The 20,498-nt window shown below is 42.7% G+C and overlaps 2 protein-coding genes across 3 annotated transcripts; both read right to left on the reverse strand.

Annotated features, from left to right (window-relative positions):
• Positions 1-7,047: 7,047 nt before the first annotated feature.
• Positions 7,048-9,679, reverse strand: LOC114674828 (melanoma-associated antigen C3-like). The gene is made up of 4 exons (XM_077988425.1): positions 9,610-9,679; positions 8,372-8,825; positions 7,980-8,229; positions 7,048-7,269 (listed from the first exon to the last, which is right to left on the reverse strand). Exons 1-4 carry the CDS (start codon positions 9,677-9,679, stop codon positions 7,048-7,050), a joined length of 996 nt encoding a protein of 331 aa, XP_077844551.1.
• A 6,318-nt stretch (positions 9,680-15,997) lies between these two features.
• On the reverse strand, positions 15,998-18,975 carry MAGEC2 (melanoma antigen family C, 2). 2 transcript variants are annotated; one of them, XM_028841693.2, is made up of 3 exons: positions 18,779-18,966; positions 18,033-18,126; positions 15,998-17,724 (listed from the first exon to the last, which is right to left on the reverse strand). In XM_028841693.2, exon 3 carries the CDS (start codon positions 17,656-17,658, stop codon positions 16,537-16,539), a length of 1,122 nt encoding a protein of 373 aa, XP_028697526.1. In that variant the 5' UTR covers positions 17,659-17,724; positions 18,033-18,126; positions 18,779-18,966; the 3' UTR covers positions 15,998-16,536.
• Between the last annotated feature and the right edge of the window lie 1,523 nt (positions 18,976-20,498).

Consider the following 20,498-nt stretch of genomic DNA (forward strand, 5'->3'; position numbering starts at 1 on the left):
TTTTCACATGCCTCTTAGCAATTGGTATATTCTCTTTTGTGAGGTGTCTGTTCAAATCATTGGCGTCTTTTTAAAACTAATAGATGTTTTTAGGGTATTGCTGATCAGAAAATTCAGAGAGCAAACTTAATAAGAAATACAGAGTTCCAGCATACCTCCACTCCCCCACCCCCATGTGAGCCCCCCTACACACAAAGCAACTCCCATTATATACATTTTGTAATAATGTTGCACATTTGCTGCAATTGCACACACAGACACAGCAACTCCTATTATTTACATTTTGTAATAATTTTTCACATTTGCTCAGAAAGATTGACCTGTATTGCTACATCATTAATTAAAGTCCACAGTTTACATCAAGACTCAGTTTTAGTGTTGCACATGCTGTCGGTTTTGGTTAATGTATAATGATAAGTATTCACCCTTACAGTAACATACAGAATTGTTTCCTCATCCCAAATCTCTTGTGGCTTCACCTATTCATCTATCTCCCTCCAACTTCTACCCACTCTGAGGCCCCAGAAACTACAGAACTTTTCGTTGTATCCACAGTTACCTGTTCCAGAATATGGTTGGAATCATCAATTATGCACCATTTTTATATTTTCTTTTTTCACTTAGCAAGATGCTTTCAGGATTCCTCTATGTCTATACCACTCCACTAACAATGACGGAAAGTTCTGATGCTCCACATACATGTCAGAATTTGTTGTTTCAGTCCAGTGGATTTCAGCCATTCTCGTGAGTATCTAGTACTATCCCCTGGTTGTTCTAATTTACAATTTCTTTCTTTTTTTTTTTTTTTTTTTTTTTTTTTTTTTTTTTTTTGAGGCAGTGTCTCACTCTGTTGCCCAGGCTGGACTGCAGTGGTCCAACATCAGTTCACTGCAACCTCCACCTCCTGGGTTCAAGCGATTCTCCTGCATCAGCCTCCCAAGTAACTGGGACCACAGGCATGTACCACCACACCTGGCTGATTTTTTCTATTTTTAGTAGAGACAGGGTTTTATCGTGTTAGCCAGGATGGTCTCGATCTCCTGACCTCGTGATTTGCCTGCCTCAGACTCCCAAAGTGCTGGGATTACAGGCGTGAGCCAAAGCACTCGGCCTTAATTTGCAATTTCTTAATGACATATAGTGTTAAAAATCTTCTCATATGTTTACTTGCCGTTCATATATATTCTGTGGTGAGGTGCCTGTTCAGATTTTTTTTTTTTTTTTTTTTTTTGCCCATTTGAAATCAGACTTTTTGTTTTCTTACAGTTGGATCTTAAGACTTTAGTGTATATTTTAATGTATGTCTTCTGTCAGATACTGGTTTCACAAATCTTCTATCCCTATCTCTGGCTTGTTTTTCATTCTCTTCGCAATATGTTTGGCAGAATAGAATTTGGCAATTTTAATGAAATTCAACTTATCTCTTTTTTCATAGATGGTTGGTACTTTTGGTGTTGCATCTAAAATAGTTAGGTGACCAAACCCGAGGTCACATAAAGATTGCACTCATAAGTTTGACCAAAATTCAAAAGATTGCTAAAGTATGTGTGTGAAAATATAAGGTATTCATATACATTTATTTTGGAGAAAATTAATTGCTGAAACATTTTGGGAAATAAGTCAGCAACATGATAAAAAAAAATAGAAAATATTCATGCGCTGTTTATTTTGACTCAGTTTCCACATTCATATGACTTTCATATAAGAAATGACATGGATTTGCCCAAGAATTTATGTTCAAAGTTGTTGATTGTAGTTCTATTAATTACAGCCACAAAGGAAAAATGAATATATGTTCATCAGGAGAAGATTCGTTCAATTTGTTATTTCACAGAAATCAATTAGAATTCTAGGGAGTTACTACAAAAGTAACAGAAATCTATATGTGTTTTCATGGAAAGCTTCTGCATCCATTGTGATAAACAAGTATTTTGGTTTGTTAGGACGCCATAGCACACTACCACAAGCTGGGTGATACAAACAGAGACTTCCTGTCTCGCCGTTTTGGATTCTGGCAGTCCAAGAGCAAGGTGTTTGCAAGATTGGTCCTTTCCGAGGCTATGAAGGAAGGATGTTTTCCAGGCCTCTTTCCATGCCTTGTAGATAGATGGATGTCTTCACCCTGTGTCTGTTCACATTATCATGTCTCTATACGTATCTCTGTGTCCAAATTTCCCCTTTAATAAGCACTTCAGTGATATCAGATTAAGACCTTTATTAATAACCTTTTGTTAAATTGATTGCCCCTAAAATGATCCTGTTTCCAAATAATGCCACATTTTGAGGTTAACATAGGATTTTGGGGAGGAGGCAGATAAATTTAGAATAGTGGTAAAGGCAAGTGGCAGATCTATATGTGTATCATTTCCCGTGTATAGACGTATAGTGTTTATATATATATATATGCACATCTATGTGTATAAAAGCCTGAAATCAGCTATTAATTTTTACAAACCACATCGTTAATTGTAGTAACTTCTGAGTAGGAGGCTGAATTTTAGAGAAACTTTGTAAAGGGGAAAATTGTGATTGATATGTATTTTTAGATTTTTTACAACAAGAACACATGCACTATTTTCTTTTTTTTTTCTTTTTTATTTATTATTATGCTTTAAGTTCTAGGGTACATGTGCACAACGTGCAGGTTTGTTACATATGGATACATGTGCCATGTTGGTGTGCTGCACCCATTAACTCGTCATTTACATTAGGTATATCTCCTAATGCTATCCCTCCCTCCTCCCCCCTCCCCACAATAGGCCCCGCTGTGTGATGTTCCCCATCCTGTGTGCAAGTGATCTCACTGTTCGATTCCCACCTATGAGTGAGAACATGCGGTGTTTGGTTTTCTGTTCTTGCGATAGTTTGCTGAGAATGATGGTTTCCAGCTGTATCCATGTCCCTACAAAGGGCACGAACTCATCCTTTTTTATGGCTGCATAGTATTCCATGGTGTATATGTGCCACATTTTCTTAATCCAGTCTGTCACTGATGGACATTTGGGTTGATTCCAAGTCTTTGCTATTGTGAATAGTGCCGCAATAAACATAAGTGTGCATGTGACTTTATAGCAGCATGACTTATAATCCTTTGGGTATATCCCCAGTAATGGGATGGCTGGGTCAAATGGTATTTCTAGTTCTAGATCCTTGAGGAATCGCCACACTGTTTTCCAAAATGGTTGAACTAGTTTACAGTCCCACCAACGGTGTAAAAGTGTTCCTGTTTCTCCACATCCTCTCCAGCACCTGTTGTTTCCCGATTTTTTAATGATTGCCATTCTAACTGGTGTGAGATGGTATCTCATTGTGTTTTGATTTGCATTTCTCTGATGGCAAGTGATGATGAGTATTTTTTCATGTGTCTGTTGGCTGTATGAATGTCTTCTTTTGAGAAGTGTCTGTTCATATCCTTTGCCCACTTTTTTGATGGGGATGTTTGTTTTTTTCTTTTAAATTTGTTTGAGTTCTTTGTAAGTTCTGGATATTAGCCCTTTGTCAGATGAGTAGATTGCAAAAATTTTCTCCCATTCTGTAGGTTGTGTGTTCACTCTGACGGTAGTTTCTTTTGCTGTGCAGAAGCTCTTTAGTTTAATTAGATCCCATTTGTCAATTCTGGCTTTTGTTGTCATTGCTTTTGGTGTTTTAGACATGAAGTCCTAGCCCATGCCTATGTCCTGAATGGTATTACCTAGGTTTTCTTTTAGGGTTTTTATGATATTAGGTCTAACATTTAAGTCTCTAATCCATCTTGAGTTAATTTTCGTATAAGGAGCAAGGAAAGGATCCAGTTTCAGCTTTCTACTTATGGCTAGCCAATTATCCCAGCACCATTTATTAAATAGGGAATCCTTTCCCTATTTCTTGTTTTTGACAAACCTGACAAAGCACTATTTTCTTTTAAGTAAAATAATGAAATAAGCCTAAGAACAGGAAAAGGAGCAGTGCTGTTGTCACATAAAGTAACAGCAAGCTGATGGAACAGAAAAAATATCCCTGAAATTTGAATGGTTTTACACAACAAGGTTGCTTTGATGCACATCAATTCTGATTTGAGTTGGTTGGGTGTTATGGACTGAATTGTGCCCCTGCCCCAAATTCCTGTATCCAAGGTCTTGAACCTTGGATATTTTGACATAGAACCTTTGAAGAGGCTATTAAGGTTCAATACGGTCATATGTGTAGGACCTTATTCAATATAACTAATGTCTTTATAAGAAGTGGAAATTAGGACACAGACACACATACCAAGCACTAACCACGTGAGAATTCAGTCAGAAGGCAGAGCCATTTACAAGCCACAGAACAAAGCCACAGGATACATCAAATCAGCCAACATCTTGATCTTGGATTTTCAGTCTCCGGAAACGTGAGACAATAAATTTCTGTTGTTTAAGCCGCCCAGCCTGTGGTATTTTGTTATGGGATAATAAACAAATACATGATGGGTCTCGGCTCTCGCATGATCCAGGAATCGAGGCTGCTTCCAGCTTTGAGCTCCACATCACAACCTATAGTATGCTGAAGTGAATGAAAAGAAAGCACGGGATTGTCTCAGTGGCTTCTCCGTAAATACAAATACGCCACCCAGGAAAGAGAGGCAGACATGATAGAAGTGGGCACTTGTAGTCTTTCCCATAAACCATTACATTGCTCAATAATAAGCACCTATGAACATCTATGACAATATTCATTTCTTCGAAGAGTTTCTGGGAAGGCAAATATTGCCATGAACTCTCCCAACTATTTTCAGATCCTATTAGGAAACTGCGATTTCAAATACAGTATTACATCTAGTTTTAACACAATTATTAACTCTTGGCAGGGAGGGCTCCACCTTTTTTCCTCAATGGCAATTTTCTGCACTGTCATTTTTAAATTTTTTTTTGGAGAGGGGGGTGGACAGAGTCTCACTCTTGTCACCCAGGCTGGAATGCAGTGGCACCATCTTGGTTCACTGCAACCTCGGCCTCCCAGGTTCAAGTGATACTCCTATCTCAGCCTCCTGACTAGCTGGGATTACAGGTGGCCGCCACCACAGCTGGCTATTTTTTTTTTTTTTTGTATTTTTAGTAGAGATGGGGTTTCACCATATAGGCCAGGCTGGTCTCAAACCCCTGACCTCAGGTGATGCACCTGCCTCGGCCTCCCAAAATGCTGGGATTACAGACGTGAGCCAGCATGCCCAGCCTGCACTGTCGTTTTAACAACCTATAAAATCTCTTCAGGCTGAGAATTTTCTCATTCTTTTGATGTATGCTAAATAACATACCCTGTGAACCTCTGCTACCTTCCAGTGACTGACCGTTCCTACAGTTGCACAGGTGCCTGTGACACACTGCAAACCAGGAACTCCCTGTGGTGCAGCTACACAGACAAGAGACAAGGGAAGGATAGTGCACTACTGCTTTCTTTTTACACCAGAGCTAGCATGTCCGCCAGGGAACCCTTGTTCACATCAGGGGTGGACTTCAGAATGTTGTGGTAGTTTTGTTTTTTAGAAATTTGGCTTCTCACAGTTTTTTATTTACAAAGTGATTTCTATAGTCTCTTCTACAAAGTTTATGGGAAAGCTTTGGTTTTGGATCACCTATGAAAATTCATTCCTCTGTGTATGTGTTCAGTGGCCTCTTTCAAATAATATATCTTTTTAAAATCCTACTCCTAATATCAAATTTCAGGATGATTCCATCCCTAAAACCAGTATATTGTGTGGCAAATAAGATTCTACTCACCAGCTTATTTAGGAATTCTTTGAGAGTGTGTTGAAGATTCCCATTATGGGTATTGAAACATCACTGTCCAAAATGCACATTTATATCAAAGAGCTGTTGCCATCCAGGGTGAGGGATAGAACCATCCGGGAATGTCTGCAGAGAGTAGGAATGGTCTATGGCAGGGGACGGGCAGTTGACTCCAGGCCACAGCCCTGGGAGCAGGCCACAGCCTTCACAAGAAGAACCCTTAGTGACAAGCTGATCAGCGGACCAGGTTTCAGAATTAGACAAGGGAGCGCGCAGAGAAGGTCAAAACGAGGGCCCTAGAATGTGGGAAAGAGCTGGGACTGAACACAACTGCTGACACTTGGACAGAGTCAGCTCTCAAGACACCCAGGCCTCACAACAGGAGGACTTTAAGTAAAGAAAGGCCACAACAGGTCCTGAATTGTATTTCATTGTCAGTGTCACTTTCCTTCTTTAGGTTTAACCTAATATCTTAGCCACAGGGTCATCTTTAGGTCACCTCAGAGATATTGAGAAGTGTGAAGAGAAATGACATAATAGGCAGAAGGCCTCCCTCAGGCTGGGGGCAGTGGGAACAGTGTGGGCCTAGATGAATTCATACCAGGGTTCAAGTACCAGCCCTGTCGCATTCTAGCCAAGTGATCTTGGGGAAGTTATCAAGCACTATGAGCCTCGGGTTCTCCATGTGTAAAATGGGTTGGATAAGTTCTGTCTTGTAGAATTGCAGGAATATATGGAATGTGAGTAAAGCATGTGGCACAGGGTCTGAAATACACTGGAACTTAATAATTGGCAGTTGATATCAATTATGATTATAAGCCCAAAGGCTACCACTGCCTTTTTTGAAAACCTCACCTCTCCTTTTTATTATGCAAAAATCTGGGAAAATATGTAGCTGAATAAATCATGGAAGAAGAACTCAACCAACAATTCAGCTTCACAAATACAACTCAGCACATTGTGTTTCTGAAAGGATATAACGTATAATTTGGGTAAGGCCAGACGTCTGCAGCTGGAATGCAACTGAAAGATCATATTTTGAGTCAAGGACAAACTCCTTTTCACCTTCCCCATTGCTCACCCATCCAAATGAATTGTTTTATTTATGCTTCACTAAAAATGTAGATCTGACTTAGACTCGTCCACATTACATTCAAAATAGCCTAACTAAAAGTCCTGTCAATGGAATGGGCTCTGGTCTCCCAGGCCTGGCAAATGAGTGTCAGCCTGGAGGCTTCTGAGCACCACATCAAGGAGTTCTCACCACATTTCTCAGGAAACCCTTGCAGATGAGGGATATCAATCACCTAGTCCTTGCACTGTGTTCACGCTCCCCAGTGACAGAGCCACAGGACACCTTCCATGACTTCCCCATGTGGAGACTCCTCTCTGCTTCATCCTCCACCCAGAGCCATCTGCTCAAGTAGTTTTCCATTCCAGGCTTTTCTCTCACCTTCTGAGAGTCTGGGCCCTGCCACCACCCGGCTTCATAACAATCAGCTCTCACAGAAGCACCTGCAGTTTCCTGAAGCCCAAAACTGCCTTAGCTCAGATCCTTTTCACTTGAAGGCCCCATCTAAAGTCTCATGTCCCCACTGTTGAAACTCACTCTTTAGATCATAGAGAAAATCTTCCCCTTCCTGATATGGCTTCTGAACCTAGACTTTACCGTGTTATGGGTGGGAATAAATCTTGTTTTGATAGTATCCCCGCTACTAACAGTGCCTTCCATAAACAAATGCTGAAATATTGTTCAGCAAGTAAAGGAGTCATTGATGCTTTTATTAAGATTAAATTTGGATATTTCTTGAATAAGCCAAACAAATCCAGATATATAGCTTCAATTTTCAAGAACAACAGAATAAGGAGAATGAGGAATGTCAAAAATTAACAATCTTTTATTTTGTTCCACGATTTAAATACCGAGTTCTTTCACATTTCAAAGAAAATTCCAATCCAATCCCAACACCACATTCTACTGTTCCAGATCATAAGACACAAGGTTTTCATTTTTTTCCTTACAAAATATCAAATCCTTACTCTTAAACCAGATAAACAGCAGTACATGTGTGACGATTTTCATGAATTAAGATTCTGACGTGAATTCAGCCAACCAAAAGGGGAAGCATTTGAAAAATACTGCCCCCGCCCCCACACACAAAATGTTAAATTTTAGGTCACTTATATGAAACAGGAATACAAAGAACACTGTAGTCCCTCCAGCTCCACTCTTGCCCTCCCCTGCCTCTTCAAACACAGAGGGGGAATCAGCCTCAGACTTGACTCAGGACAGAAGTTGGTGGACATGATACTGGGGCTTGCACTGGCCATGGAAGTAGCATCATCTGTGGTGTCAATTACAGCCTGGGCTCTGCCTTCCACATCTTTCAAAGCATCCATGTACCAGGATGGAAAGGAATTAGCAATGGCACTGTCGAGCTTGCCTAAAAACTCTAGGACTTTCCTCTTTCTGATTTTGAATTGGCTCTTAGACCTCACAATAATTCATAATGTGGAGGAGAGTTCTTAGGCACCTCCCGGTGCTCCAGGTACTTTCTCTGCACCCAATCTACAGTGAGGAGCTCCCTGGGCTTCCTATAAATGAAGGCCTCCCTCCCAGCATACACCCTATCGAATTCAGTGCTTCCCAAATGACGTCCTCAGAGGCACAGCTGCCCTTTATGAAGACCACACTCAGAATACGAATTAGGAGGTGGTTCTTGGACATTCCCTGGCCATCACTCAGATTCTCTTGGTCGCTGAATTCTACTGTGTTTTCAAAGACATAGGAGTGGTTGTTGGGGTCCATCTCAGTCAGGGCAATGCCAATCATTAGCTCAATGAACTTAGGAGCTTTCCCAAAGATCATAGGAAAGCAGTCCTTATACTTCTTGATGACAGTCGTCAGCATCTCATCCTTTGTGACAGGCTCTTTTGTTTGATATTTGAGGAGAAGCAACTGCACCAACTCAGCCACCTTTTCATCCAGTGCACATGTGAGCAAGGATTCACTGTCTGACAAGGCACGCCATGTAGGTGTATCCTCCACTTTTTGCCTGCTGGACTCCTCATCCAATGGGCCTCACAAAGGGGAGAAAGAGCAGGAGCTCAGAGGTCTCTGGGGAGCATCATGAAGAGGAATCCTGGGAGCACTCGGGAAGAATTGGAAACCCAGCAGCAGGCATGTCTTCATCCTCTGGAGCATCCAGAACCAGAATAGAGGATGAGGAGGAGGAAGAGCAGGAAGAGCAGGAGGGGAATAAAAAGTGGCAAGAGGAAGAGGAAATGGAGGAGGCTTCCTCCTCCTCATCTGTGGAATCCTGTGCATCTACCAAGACCTGTATCAGAACTGGGTTCTGGAAGTCTTGCTCAAAGTTGAGGTGGGGAAGGCTTGGGAAGAGAGCTGTGCTGACTGTTTTTCAGAAGTAGCATCCTTTAAGCAGGGATGGGGAGCATGGGATCCCAGAGGCCTGAGGGAGGGAGGGACAGTGTGAGTGGCCTCAGTTGAGAAACTCACCCATGATGGCTGACAAAGGCCGACTTACAGCTCTTCTTCTCTTAAGGTGGTGTTCTAGGGCCTGACAGGTCACCTGTCTTTATAAGGGGTTTGTTCCCTGGGAACCTGTAGGAAGATGTGAGAGAGCATCTCGGGGCACAGATGGCAGGCAGAGCCCCAGACTCGGAAACTGATAGTAGGTGGGGAGTGCCGGGTGCTTCGTGATGGGAAATCACTGTCTTTCCACAGAGTTCTCTTCTCATTAAGTGGCCAGCCCTGGGGTTCCTCCCTCTGCTTAACTGAAGCTGCCCTCCTCAGAGAAATCTTTTTCTCTGACTGACTCCTAAAATGGAAGTCAGAAAGTTGTACATCTGGCAAGCTTGATGTCCTCTAGAGCTGGCCACAGGCGCAGGGACAGGGGAGGGGCACTACCATCCATGGGCATTCCATTCCAACCTTCCTAGGGGCTGTGCCTGGACTCCCGAAACTGCCTGAGCTCCCTGCCTCTAGCCATCTGAGTCTTTCACCTCCAAATAAGCCCCTCCCATCCCTGAGACCTGCAAGGTGGAAGGGAGGGAGAATCGCATCCACCCACAGTGGGACTGGGCCTCCTAGGGCCTATACTCTCTCGCTCTTCTGTCCAGACAGCAACCTTTCTTCTAAAATCCATTCCAAATCCTTCCCCTTTACTGCTGTGTGTGAAGTTAATATCAGCTCTCACCTAGCCTATGTCAAAGGCTTCCTTATTGTTGCTTCTTTGCCTATTCTTGTCCCAGAAAAATCCATCATCTTTTCAGCAGCCTGGGATCCTTTTAAAAATCCAATTCGTGATTATTTTTTAATTTACACACACCAGATTTAACTATAATGTGAAGTTATATGTGTTTTGGCAAATGCATTGCATCGTACATCTACCTCCCATGTATCATACTGACCAGTTCCATCACCCTACATGTCCCGTGTGCATCCGATTTGAGGTCAGTCACTACACTTCTCCACAGCTCCTAGCAACTATGCTCTCTTTTCAGTTCACATTGTTTTAACTTTCACAATTTGTCATATGAATAAGTCCATAAAATACGAGTTTAAAAGTGTGGCTGTATCATTTCTCATCACACCTAGCAAGGAATGAGAATTCTCGTTGTTCCATATCCTCTCTTACATTTGGCATTTTAGATTGTCAGATTTTAGTAATTCAAATAAGTGTGCATTCCAATTTTTTGTTTTTTTTTTTGCATCTCTCTAATGACAAATGACGTTATATGCCTCTTTGCAGTGGGTGTATCCTCTTTGCTTAAATGTCTGTTCAAATCATTCGCATCTTTTAAAAAACGAACAGACTTCATTTTTAGAGCATTGTTAACCCAAAAATGCAAAGAGAAAACCTCATCAAAAGTACAGAGAATTCCCACATATCTACACCTTCCTCCTGCCCTGCCCCATGTGGACACACACACACACACACACACACACACAGCATCTCCTGTTATTTACATTTTGTATTAGTATGGCATGGCATGCTTGCTACAGTTGATTTCACATCTGTTGATGCCTCGTTATTAAGTCAAGTCCACAGTTTACATCAGGACTCACTCAACACTGGGGATGCTATACTTTTTGATACATGTATAATGGCAAGTATTCATGATTCCAGTGTCATACAGAGTTGTTTCACCATCCTAAATCTCCTATACATTCCACCTATTTAACAATCCCCCATGTCCCACCCCCAACCCATCAGCCCATGGAAACTACTGATATTTTTAGTGTATTCATAGTTGTCCGTTGGAGAATATTGTATGACTGGAATCATACATTACGTCACCTTTTTAGCTATTCTTCTTTCACTTAGCAATATGCATTCACGATTCCTCCAGGTCTATCTCACTCACAGTGACTGAAAGTTCCTGTTGCTCAACATGCATGTCAACATCTGATGTTTCAGTGTTTGGGCATTCAGTCTTTCTCCTGGTGGTAGAGTGCTGTCTCCTTGGTGCTTTAATTTGCACTTCTCTAATGCCATATGACACTGAACAGTTTTCTGATACATGCTTATTTTCCATTCCTATATAGTTATTCTTTGGTGGGGTGCCTGTTCAGACATTTTTGCCCACTTTAAATTAGGTTTCTGTTTTCTTATGTTTGGATTTTCAGAGTTTTGTGCATATTAAAATACATATCTTTTATCAGATATGTTTATCACAGAATATCCCTTTCTCTTGCTTATCTTTTCATTATCTTAGCAGTATCTTTTCACAGTGGAAGTATTTAATTTTATTAGAGTCCAATTTTTCTCTTTATCTTAGATTGTTGATATTTTTAGTGTTTCATCTGAAAAATTCCTCATCACACCCAAGGACACCTAGTGTTTGCACCTATAAGTTTGACCCACATTTAAAATTGTGATAAAATGCTTGTAAAAATGAATCATTTCCCCATGGACAAATGTATGAGGAAATTAGCTGGTGAAACATTTTGGGAAAAAGCCCTCAGGATTATAAAAAAGATAAAATATTCATACCTTTTTCACACTTACTCAGTTTCCACATTAATATGCATTCCTTATAAGTAATTGTATGCATTTATCCCAGAATTTATACTTAAATATGCTTATTGTGTTTATTATAGCCACAAAAGAGAAACACATGGGTGTTCATGAGGAGGAGATTTGTTCAATGTGTTAATGCAATAAATAAATGGGAATTCTAGAGAGTAGTCCAAAAGTAAGATAGATGTATATGTACTGTGAAGCAAAGATTTTGGATCCATTTGAATAAGTGAGTATATTGGTTTGTTAGGCCTGCCATAGCAAAGTACCTCAACCTGGATGACATAAACAACAGATATTTATTGTCTCATAGTTTTCCAGTCTGGTAGTCAAAGAGCAAGGCGTTCGCAAGGTTGGTTCCTGCTGAGGGCTGTGAGGGAAGGATGTTTTTGGGCCTCTCTCCTTGCCTTGTAGATGGCTGTCTTCAATCCATGTGTGCTTACATTATCATCCCTCTACTCATATCTCTATGTCCAAATTCCTCCTCTTAATAATGACTCCCATAATATTTAATCAGGGACAGCATTAATAACCTCATTTTAACTTGATTGCCTCTGAAATAATCCTATCTCCAAATAATATCACATTTTAATTTAAACGGAATTTCACCTATGATAGTGCGAAGGTAACTTGCATGTCTATATGTATATCATTACCCATGTATACTTATATTTATAGACATGTATATAAATATATATGTAAATATCTGTGTGTGTGTTTCTGTATTACCACATCTGTCATTTAAAATCTTTAAATCAGCTTCTAAAATTTACACACCACACTGTTAATTGTGGAAACTTCTGAGTAAGAGGCTGAATTTTGAAGAAACTTTACAAAGGGGAGAAATGTGGTTTCTGTGTATTTTCAGAATTTTTTTCAACAATAATAAATGCAGTATCTATTTGTGAGAAAAGCATTAAAGTAAGCGTAAGAAAAGGAAGAGTAGCCGTGTAGTAGTCAGATAAAGTAACAGTAAGCGGATGGAATGAAAACATTTCCTGAAATTTACATGGTTTAACACGTTTAAATTCCGATTTTAGTTGGCAGGGTTTTATGGGCTGAATTCTACTTCTCCCTCCAAAGGCATCTATCCAGGTCTTAACCCCCAGTACCTCAGAATGTCACTGTATTTGGAGACAAAGCCTTTGAAGAGGTAATTAAGTTAAAATGAGGTCTTATTATTAGGGTCGTATTCAATATTACTGGTAGGTGTCCTCATAAGAAGAGGAGATTAAGATACAGACACACAGAACAAGGGACAACCATGTAGAAATTCAGTGAGAAAGTGGCCATCTGCAAGTCAAGGACAGGGCACAGAAGAAATCAACTGGCAAAAATCTTGTTCTTGGATTTTTAGCCTCCAGAAATGTGAGAAAATACATGAGTATTGTTTAAGTCACCCAGTCTGTGGTATGTTGTTACGGCTTAATAAACTAATACATACTGAGTCTTGGCTCTCATGTTACCCAGGTATCCAAGCTGCTTTCAACTTGTAGCTTTATATCATAACAGATGTTAACTGCTGAAAAGAAATGAAAGCATTGGAATGATGCACTGGCTTCTGTCTAACTGCAAAGGAACCAACCAGGATGACAAGTTAGACAAGAAGATTGGCAATTGTAACATTTCACATAAGCCATCACGGTGCGCAATTAAAAGCAACTATTATAATTGATGAAGGTAAGTCTTTTAGTTTCTTGGAATTGTTTATGAGAAAGCCAGCATTGCCTTGAAATCTTACAGTTTTTTATTGCACCCACTAGGTGATTGGCGGTTTCAAAGAAAGAATTACAATAGGTTTTAAAACAATTCTGTAAGTCTTGGCAGGGAGGGTCAACCTTATTCCCTCAGCACTTTGCTGCACCGTCCTTTTTATGATAAACATAATTTCTTTAGGCTGAGAATCCTGTCATGCCTTTTGGTGTATATCCTACGCTGAGAGCCTCTGCTACCCTTCACATAACTGAACACTCTTGAACAACTGCACGAGTGCCTGTGGCGGACTGCAAACCAGGATTTTCCTGTGCGGCAGGTAACAGACAAAGGACAATGGAAAGATGATCAACCATTGTTTTCTCTGCTCATCAGAGCTATCCAAGGAACCTTTGTCACCTCCTAGGCAGTATTCAGGATTTTTTTATTTTTCTGTTTTTCAGAAATTCAACTCCTTGTCATTTATTTACAAAGTGATTCCCATAGTCTTATCTCATATACCAAGTTTATGAAGGAAGCTTTGCTTTTTGACCACACAGTATAGCTCATTAATCTGTGTATCTCTTCAGTGGCCTGTTTCAAACAATGTTACTACAAATATCATATATTAAAATCCTAATACAAATATCAAATATTAGGATATCAAAAACTCTCTTACCCTAGGATTACATGCCTAGAACCAGTGTATTATGTGGCAAATCAGATTCTACTCACCACCCTATGTGGGAGTATTTTGAGAGTGTGTTGAAGATGCCCAGGATAGATAGGGAATTGTCACTATCCAAACTGAAAATTTACATCGAATTGCTGTTATCGCACAGGAGCCGGGGGTATGGATGGATCAGTCAGGGAACTTCTGTGGGGATGAGGAGGCGTCTATGTCAGGGGAAGGACTGCTGATTCTGGGCTGTTACACTGGAAGCAGGGCACAGCCTTCACAGAGAGATTGTAGGGACGAGCTGGTCAGCAGGACAGGTTCCAGAGTTGCTCAGGAGAGCACACAGGAGAGACAAGAAGGAGGGTGCTGTAAAGTGGGAAAGTGCTGAGGCTGGACAGAACTGCTGGCACCTGGACAGAGTCAGCTCTCTAGAAACCTAGGGCTCAGAATAGGAGCAGGTAAACTAAGCCCACCATGATCCCCAAATTGTATTTATTCTCATTGTCACCATTCTTCTCCCAGCCTACCTGAATACTTTGGCCACAGGGTTCATCTTGATGTCATCTGAGAGATTATAGCAAGTGTGCAGAGAAGTAGCTTAAAAGGCAAAGGCCTTCCTCAGGCTGGGAAGAGAGGGACAGCATGAGTCAAGATGAATTCAGAGCAAGGCTCAAGTGCCAGCCCTGTCACTTTGTAACCATGTGATCTTACTGAATTTATCAAGGACTATGCGCCTCAGGTTCTTCATCTGTAAAAGGGGTTTCCTAAGCCCTGTCTTGTAGAATTGCTGGATGTTTATAATGTGAGTAAAACACCTGGCACAGTGCCAAGCATAGATTGGAATTTTAACAAATGGCAGTTACCAATGTAATTATAACCCCAAGGCTACCACTGTCTTTTATGAAAAATTTCACTCTTGTTTTCTGATCTAAAACATCTCAGAGCATATGTAGCTGAATATGTCATGGAGTACCAACTCAACCAAAAATCCGGCTTCATAAATGAAACTCAGTCCATTCTCTTTCCAAAATGATATATTGTATAATTTGGGTAAGTAGAGAATTCCCCAAGTGGAATGCGACTCAATGATCCTGGAATTTGAGTCAAGGACCAACTCCTTTTCGCCTTCCCCAATGCTCATCGATCCAAAGCACTAGTTTTATGTATCCTCCACTAAAAATCTAGCCCTTGCTTGGAGTTGCCCACATTAGATTCAAAATCACCTAATTAAATGGCCTTTCCATGGAGTAGGCTCTGGCTCTCCCACGCCAGGTAAGTGAGTCAGCCTAGAGGCTTCTGGGCACCACTTCAAGGGATTATCACTACATTTCTCAGGAAACCCTTGCAGATGATGGATATCAATCACCTGGTTCTTGCACTGTGTTCAAACTCACCAGTTACAGAGCCACAGGACACCTTCCATTACTTCCCCATGTGGAGACTCCTCTCTGCTTCATCCTCCACCCAGAAGCAACTGCTCAGAGCAATTTCCCATTCCAGGCTCTTCCCTCACCCTCCGAGAGTCTGGTCCCAGCCACCACCCAGCTTTGTAACTACCAGCCCTCAGAAAAGCAAGTGCAGTTTTCCAAAGCCCCAAGCTGCCTTAGTTCAAGACCTTTACACTTGAAGGCTTGCATGTGGAGTCTCACCTCCCCAGCCCCTTTTTAACTTGTTCTTTAGATTGTAGAGAACATCTTACCACCTTCTTGATATGGCTTCTGCTCCTAGACTCTACTGTTTTATGGATAGAGATAAGTCATGCTTTCATTAGCATCCCCACTACTAACAGTGACTTCCACAAGCAAATACTGAAAGAATGCTCAGCAAATAAAGGAGTCAGTGGGGCTTTCTTTTATTAAGATTTAATTTCTGCTACTTTCTTCAACAAGCTAAGCAAAGCCAGGTATATATCTTTAATTTTCAAGAACAAAAGAATAAGCAGGACAAGGAAATGAAAATATTGACCATCCTTCACGTTGTCCCACTATTTAACTGCTGAGTTATTGCGTATTGTAAAAAACAAACAAACAAACAAACAAAAAGCCTATTACAATACCACACTACCCTGTTACTGATCACAAAATAAGGGAGAAGGTATTTCCATTTTTTTTAAACAAAATATCAAACTGTTACTCTTAAACCAGATAAACAGCAATACATGTGTGACCAATATTCATAAATTAATGCTCTGAAGCTAACTACCTGCTATTCAAAGGAAAAGCATTCAAAAAGTACTGAAAAACAGGTAAATCTCCACATCGCCCATATGGGACAGAAATGCAAAGAACATTATGTTCCTCGAGCCCCACCTGGCCCTCCACTACCTAGAACCTAAACTGCCTTGTTCAAACACAGAGCGCAGAAACTATTCTAGACTTCACTCAGAAAAGGGGAGGTTGCTGGACATGACACTGAGGCTTTCAGTGGCCATGACAGTGGCATCATCTGTGGTATCAGTCATGGCCTGGGCTCTCTCTTCCACATCTTTCAAAGCATCCTTGTACCAGGATGGAAAGGAACTAGGGACAGTGTTGTTCAGCTTGGCTAAAAACTCGAGTACTTTACTCTTGATGCTTTCTGAATGGGCTCTCGGACCCCACAGGAATTCATAATATGGAGGAGAACTGTTTGGCACCTCCCGACACTCCAGGTATTGCCCCTGCACCCAAACTTTAGTGAGGAGCTCCCTGGGCTCCCCATAGATGAAGTGCTCCCTCCCAGCATACACCCCTATTGCATTCAGCACTTCCCAGATGACCTCCTCAGAGGCAAAGCTGCCCTTTATGAAGATCACACTCAGAATAATAATCAGGAGGCTGTTCTCCGGCATGCCCTCGTCATCACTACCCTCATCAGTGAGGTCTACTGTGTTTGCAAACACAGAAAAGTGGTCAGGGCCCACTTCTATCAGAGCAAGGCCAAAAAGGAGCTCCATGAACTCACGGGCTCTCTTGAGTATCACAGGAAAGTAGTCTTTGTACTTGATGACAATCATCAGCATCTCTGCCTCTGTTACAGGCTCCTCTGCTTTGTACCTGAGGAGCAGGAACGCCACTAACTCGGCCACCTTTTCATCTAGTGTATGTGTGAAAGAGGACTCACTGTCTGGCAGGCCCTGACAGGTACTTGTATCCTCCTCTTTTTGGCTGCTGGACTCTTCACTGAATGAGCTCCATGAAAAAGAGGAGCAACAGGAGCTCAGAGGACTCTGGGAAGGACCCTGTGGAGGACTCTGTGGAGGACTACTGGGAGTGCTCTCGGGAAGACTTGGTATCACATCAGACGGCACCTCCTCCTCAGGACCACCAAGAATCAGAGAAGAGGATGAGGAGAAGGAAGAGGGGGAAAATACTAAGTAGAAAGTGGAAGAGGAAATGGAGGAGGCTTCCTCCTCTTCCTCATCTGTGGGATCCTGTGCATCTACCCAGTCCTCTGACTCAACTGAGGCCGGAGAGTCGTCGTCAACGTTGTGGAATGGAACGCCCGGAATGGGAGGCATAACGACTTCTTCAGGCGCAGCAGGTAAAGGTATCAACAGGGATATGGATGATGAGATCCAACAGGCCTGTGGAAGAGAGTGACAGTGTGAATGGCCTCAGCTGAGAAACTCACCCATGATGGCTCTGACAAAGGCCAACTTAGAGCTCTTCTTCTCTTAAGGTGGTGCTCTAGGGCCTCACAGGTCTCCTGTCTTCCTAGGGAGTTTGTCTGCTGGCAACCTGTAGGAGGATGTGGGAACACACCTCAGGGCACAGCTGGCAGGCAGAGCCTGAGACCCCAGGAATAACAGTAGGTGGGTACCGCCGGGTGCTGTGGGGTCTCCTCTGTTTCTGGGGGTAGGGCCCTTGGTACACAGTCAGGGTGTGCACTCACCTTGACTCCTGGCACTGCCTGGGTCTCCTCTGCTGTGCTGACTTTAGGATGTGTGCCTCACACCCAGTTTGTCACCACCTGGTTCCTGGAGCACCTGCAAGAGGAAGTGACGGAGCCCCTCAGGTTAAAGACTACAAGTAGAGTCTTGGGCCTCCCAGGGCTGACAGCTGGGGCTGGCCAGAATCCCAGAGCCCCATAGTTCTGGACTGCATGGCCCCCTCAGAATTTAATTGGAAACCTCACGGCTTCTCAGAGAGGGTCAAGCCCCCACCACTCTGCTGGCCTAAGGCAAAACCTCCTAGCAACCTCCACATCCCTGAGAGCAGTGGGAGGTAGTGCAGTGGCAGCCACCTCCCAGGACTCTACCATGGAGGTGGTCTGGGTGGCCTCACGTCCGTTCTGATGCACATGTGACTCCTGTCTTCTGTCTTATCGCCAGCAGGGCCTGGGAATCTTCCCTCTGCCAACCAGAGGCAGCTCCCCGTGCTGACTTGCCACGGGACCCCCAGAACAAGGCCTCTGCCTCCCCTCCATCCCTCACCCAGAAATGAGATGGCTGCCACTCAGCCTGAGCTGGCAGGGGAGTTCTACGAGGGCTGATTCTCGAGGAGCAGGGTGGGAATCTGTGGGAATCTGTCCTCTGAGATGGGGGTTCCCCCAGTCCTCCTCAATGTCTTCCTATTTATTCCCTAGAGGGCTGGCACCTCCTCCCTTCTTCTGTGGGCATTTTCCTGTCTGGGACCTACCAGTCCCACTGCAGCGGCAGTGCAGGCCGGGATTTCATCTCTCTATGGTGGGAGGTCCCTCAGTTCTTCCTCAGGGCCCTCACCTTGTGGACTGGCCAGGTCTAAGACTCCCCGCCGCTGACTTGATTCGAATCTCCTTGCAAAATGCCTCCGATCCTTTGGATTCCCAAGATGGCCGTCTGGAAAGCACATCCGGGAACCCGGCCGTAGTGGTCCAGGGCTGACGGCAGCGTCAACGTGGGGCGGGGCCTCCTCTCTGGGGAGGAACCACTCCCCACCTCTCCGCTTCTTTTCCATCCCTTCCTTCCCACATCCCAGCTGCCCTCCAACCCTTCCTGCTCACTCCCTAAACCTTGTGGACCTTTTCACTCCCACCTCCCCAGTCCTTGACATCCCACCCTCCTTTTTCCAGGGGTGTCAGCAGGGAGCGACTTGGTGCAGCCTGCACCTCCCCTCCGTGTTGGGAGGTCACCGTCCTTCCACATCTCTTCTTGTTTTCTGGCCAGTTCTGGGACTTCTCTCTCTGCTTAACTGAAGCTGCCCTCCTCAGAGACAGCCTCCCCTTCTGCTGACTCCCAAAATAGAAGTAAGAAAATTGTACATCTGGGGACCCTGATGGGGTCCTCCAGAGTTGGCAGCAGGCACAGGGACAGGACAGAGGGCACTACCGGTCATGGGTGTTCCCTTCTTGCCCTCCTGAGAGGCTGTGCCTGGACTCCTGAAATGGCCTGGACTCCCTGTCTCTGTGCATCTGAGTCTTTCACCTGCGAATAAGCCCCTCCCATCCCTGAGACCTGCAAGGTGGAAGAGAAGTAGAATCACATCCACCCACAGTGGGATAGGGCCTCCTGGCCCTAAGGCAGGCCTCCACTGCCCTCTGAAATGGGGTGGGAAGGCCCCTATGGCTTTCTCAAGGTATTACTTCTAAAAGAGCCTATACTCCTTCCTTCTCCTGTCCAGACAGCAACATTTGTTCCTTCAACTTCTAAATTCCATTCCAAGTTTTTCTACTTTACTGCTGTGAGTGAAGTTAATATCATCTCTCCCATAGCCTGTGTGTTACAAGGCTTCCTTATTGTTGCTTCTTTTCCTATTCTAGTCCCTGAACAAAAATCACTGTCTTTTCAGCAACCCGTGACCCTTTAAAAAAACAATACGTGATTAAAGTTTTAAATACACACATCAGATTTAACTAGAATGTGAAGTTATATGTATTTTGGAAAATGCATGGAGTCCCATATCTGCAAATCAAGTATCATACTGACCGGTTCCACCTGCCTAAAATTCTCCTGTGCATCCCGGTTGATGTCAATCACTGCACTCTACAAAGCTCCTAGCAACTCTCTTCTGTTTTCAGTTCCTATAATTTTAACTTTTCTAATTTGTCATATGATTAGCTTCATAAAATACTGACTTAAAAGTATGCCTGTACTATTTTTTTATCACAACTAGCAAGGAATGAGAAATTCTGTTATTCTATATCTTCTCTTACATTTAGTATTTTAGATTTTCAGGTTTTAGCCATTCTCATAAGCATGTATTGGAACCTTCTTTGGTTTTTGTTTGTATCTTCTTAATGACATGACATTGGTCATCTTTTTATATGCTTCTTTTTTCGTTTGCTATATTCCCTTTTGTAAAGTGTCTATTCAAATCATTTGCATCTTTTTATAGATGAATAAACTTCATTTTTAGAGCATTGTTAATTCAAGAATACAAA

The sequence above is a fragment of the Macaca mulatta genome, chromosome X, assembly GCF_049350105.2.
Source record: "Macaca mulatta isolate MMU2019108-1 chromosome X, T2T-MMU8v2.0, whole genome shotgun sequence".
Taxonomy (NCBI): Eukaryota; Metazoa; Chordata; class Mammalia; order Primates; family Cercopithecidae; genus Macaca; species Macaca mulatta.

What these genes read in the sequence shown, in the direction of transcription:
- LOC114674828 (XM_077988425.1), bottom strand. Translation starts at nt 9,679, where the DNA reads ATGGATGGTAGTGCCCCTCCCCTGTCCCTGCGCCTGTGGCCAGCTCTA. An exon ending in GAAGCACTGAATTCGATAGG is followed by an intron (nt 8,230 to 8,371) that starts GTGTATGCTGGG and finishes GAGGTCTAAGAG; the next exon opens with CCAATTCAAAATCAGAAAGA. An exon ending in GTTTGAAGAGGCAGGGGAGG is followed by an intron (nt 7,270 to 7,979) that starts GCAAGAGTGGAG and finishes TTTGGGCTTCAG; the next exon opens with GAAACTGCAGGTGCTTCTGT.
- MAGEC2 (XM_028841693.2), bottom strand. Translation starts at nt 17,658, where the DNA reads ATGCCTCCCATTCCGGGCGTTCCATTCCACAACGTTGACGACGACTCT.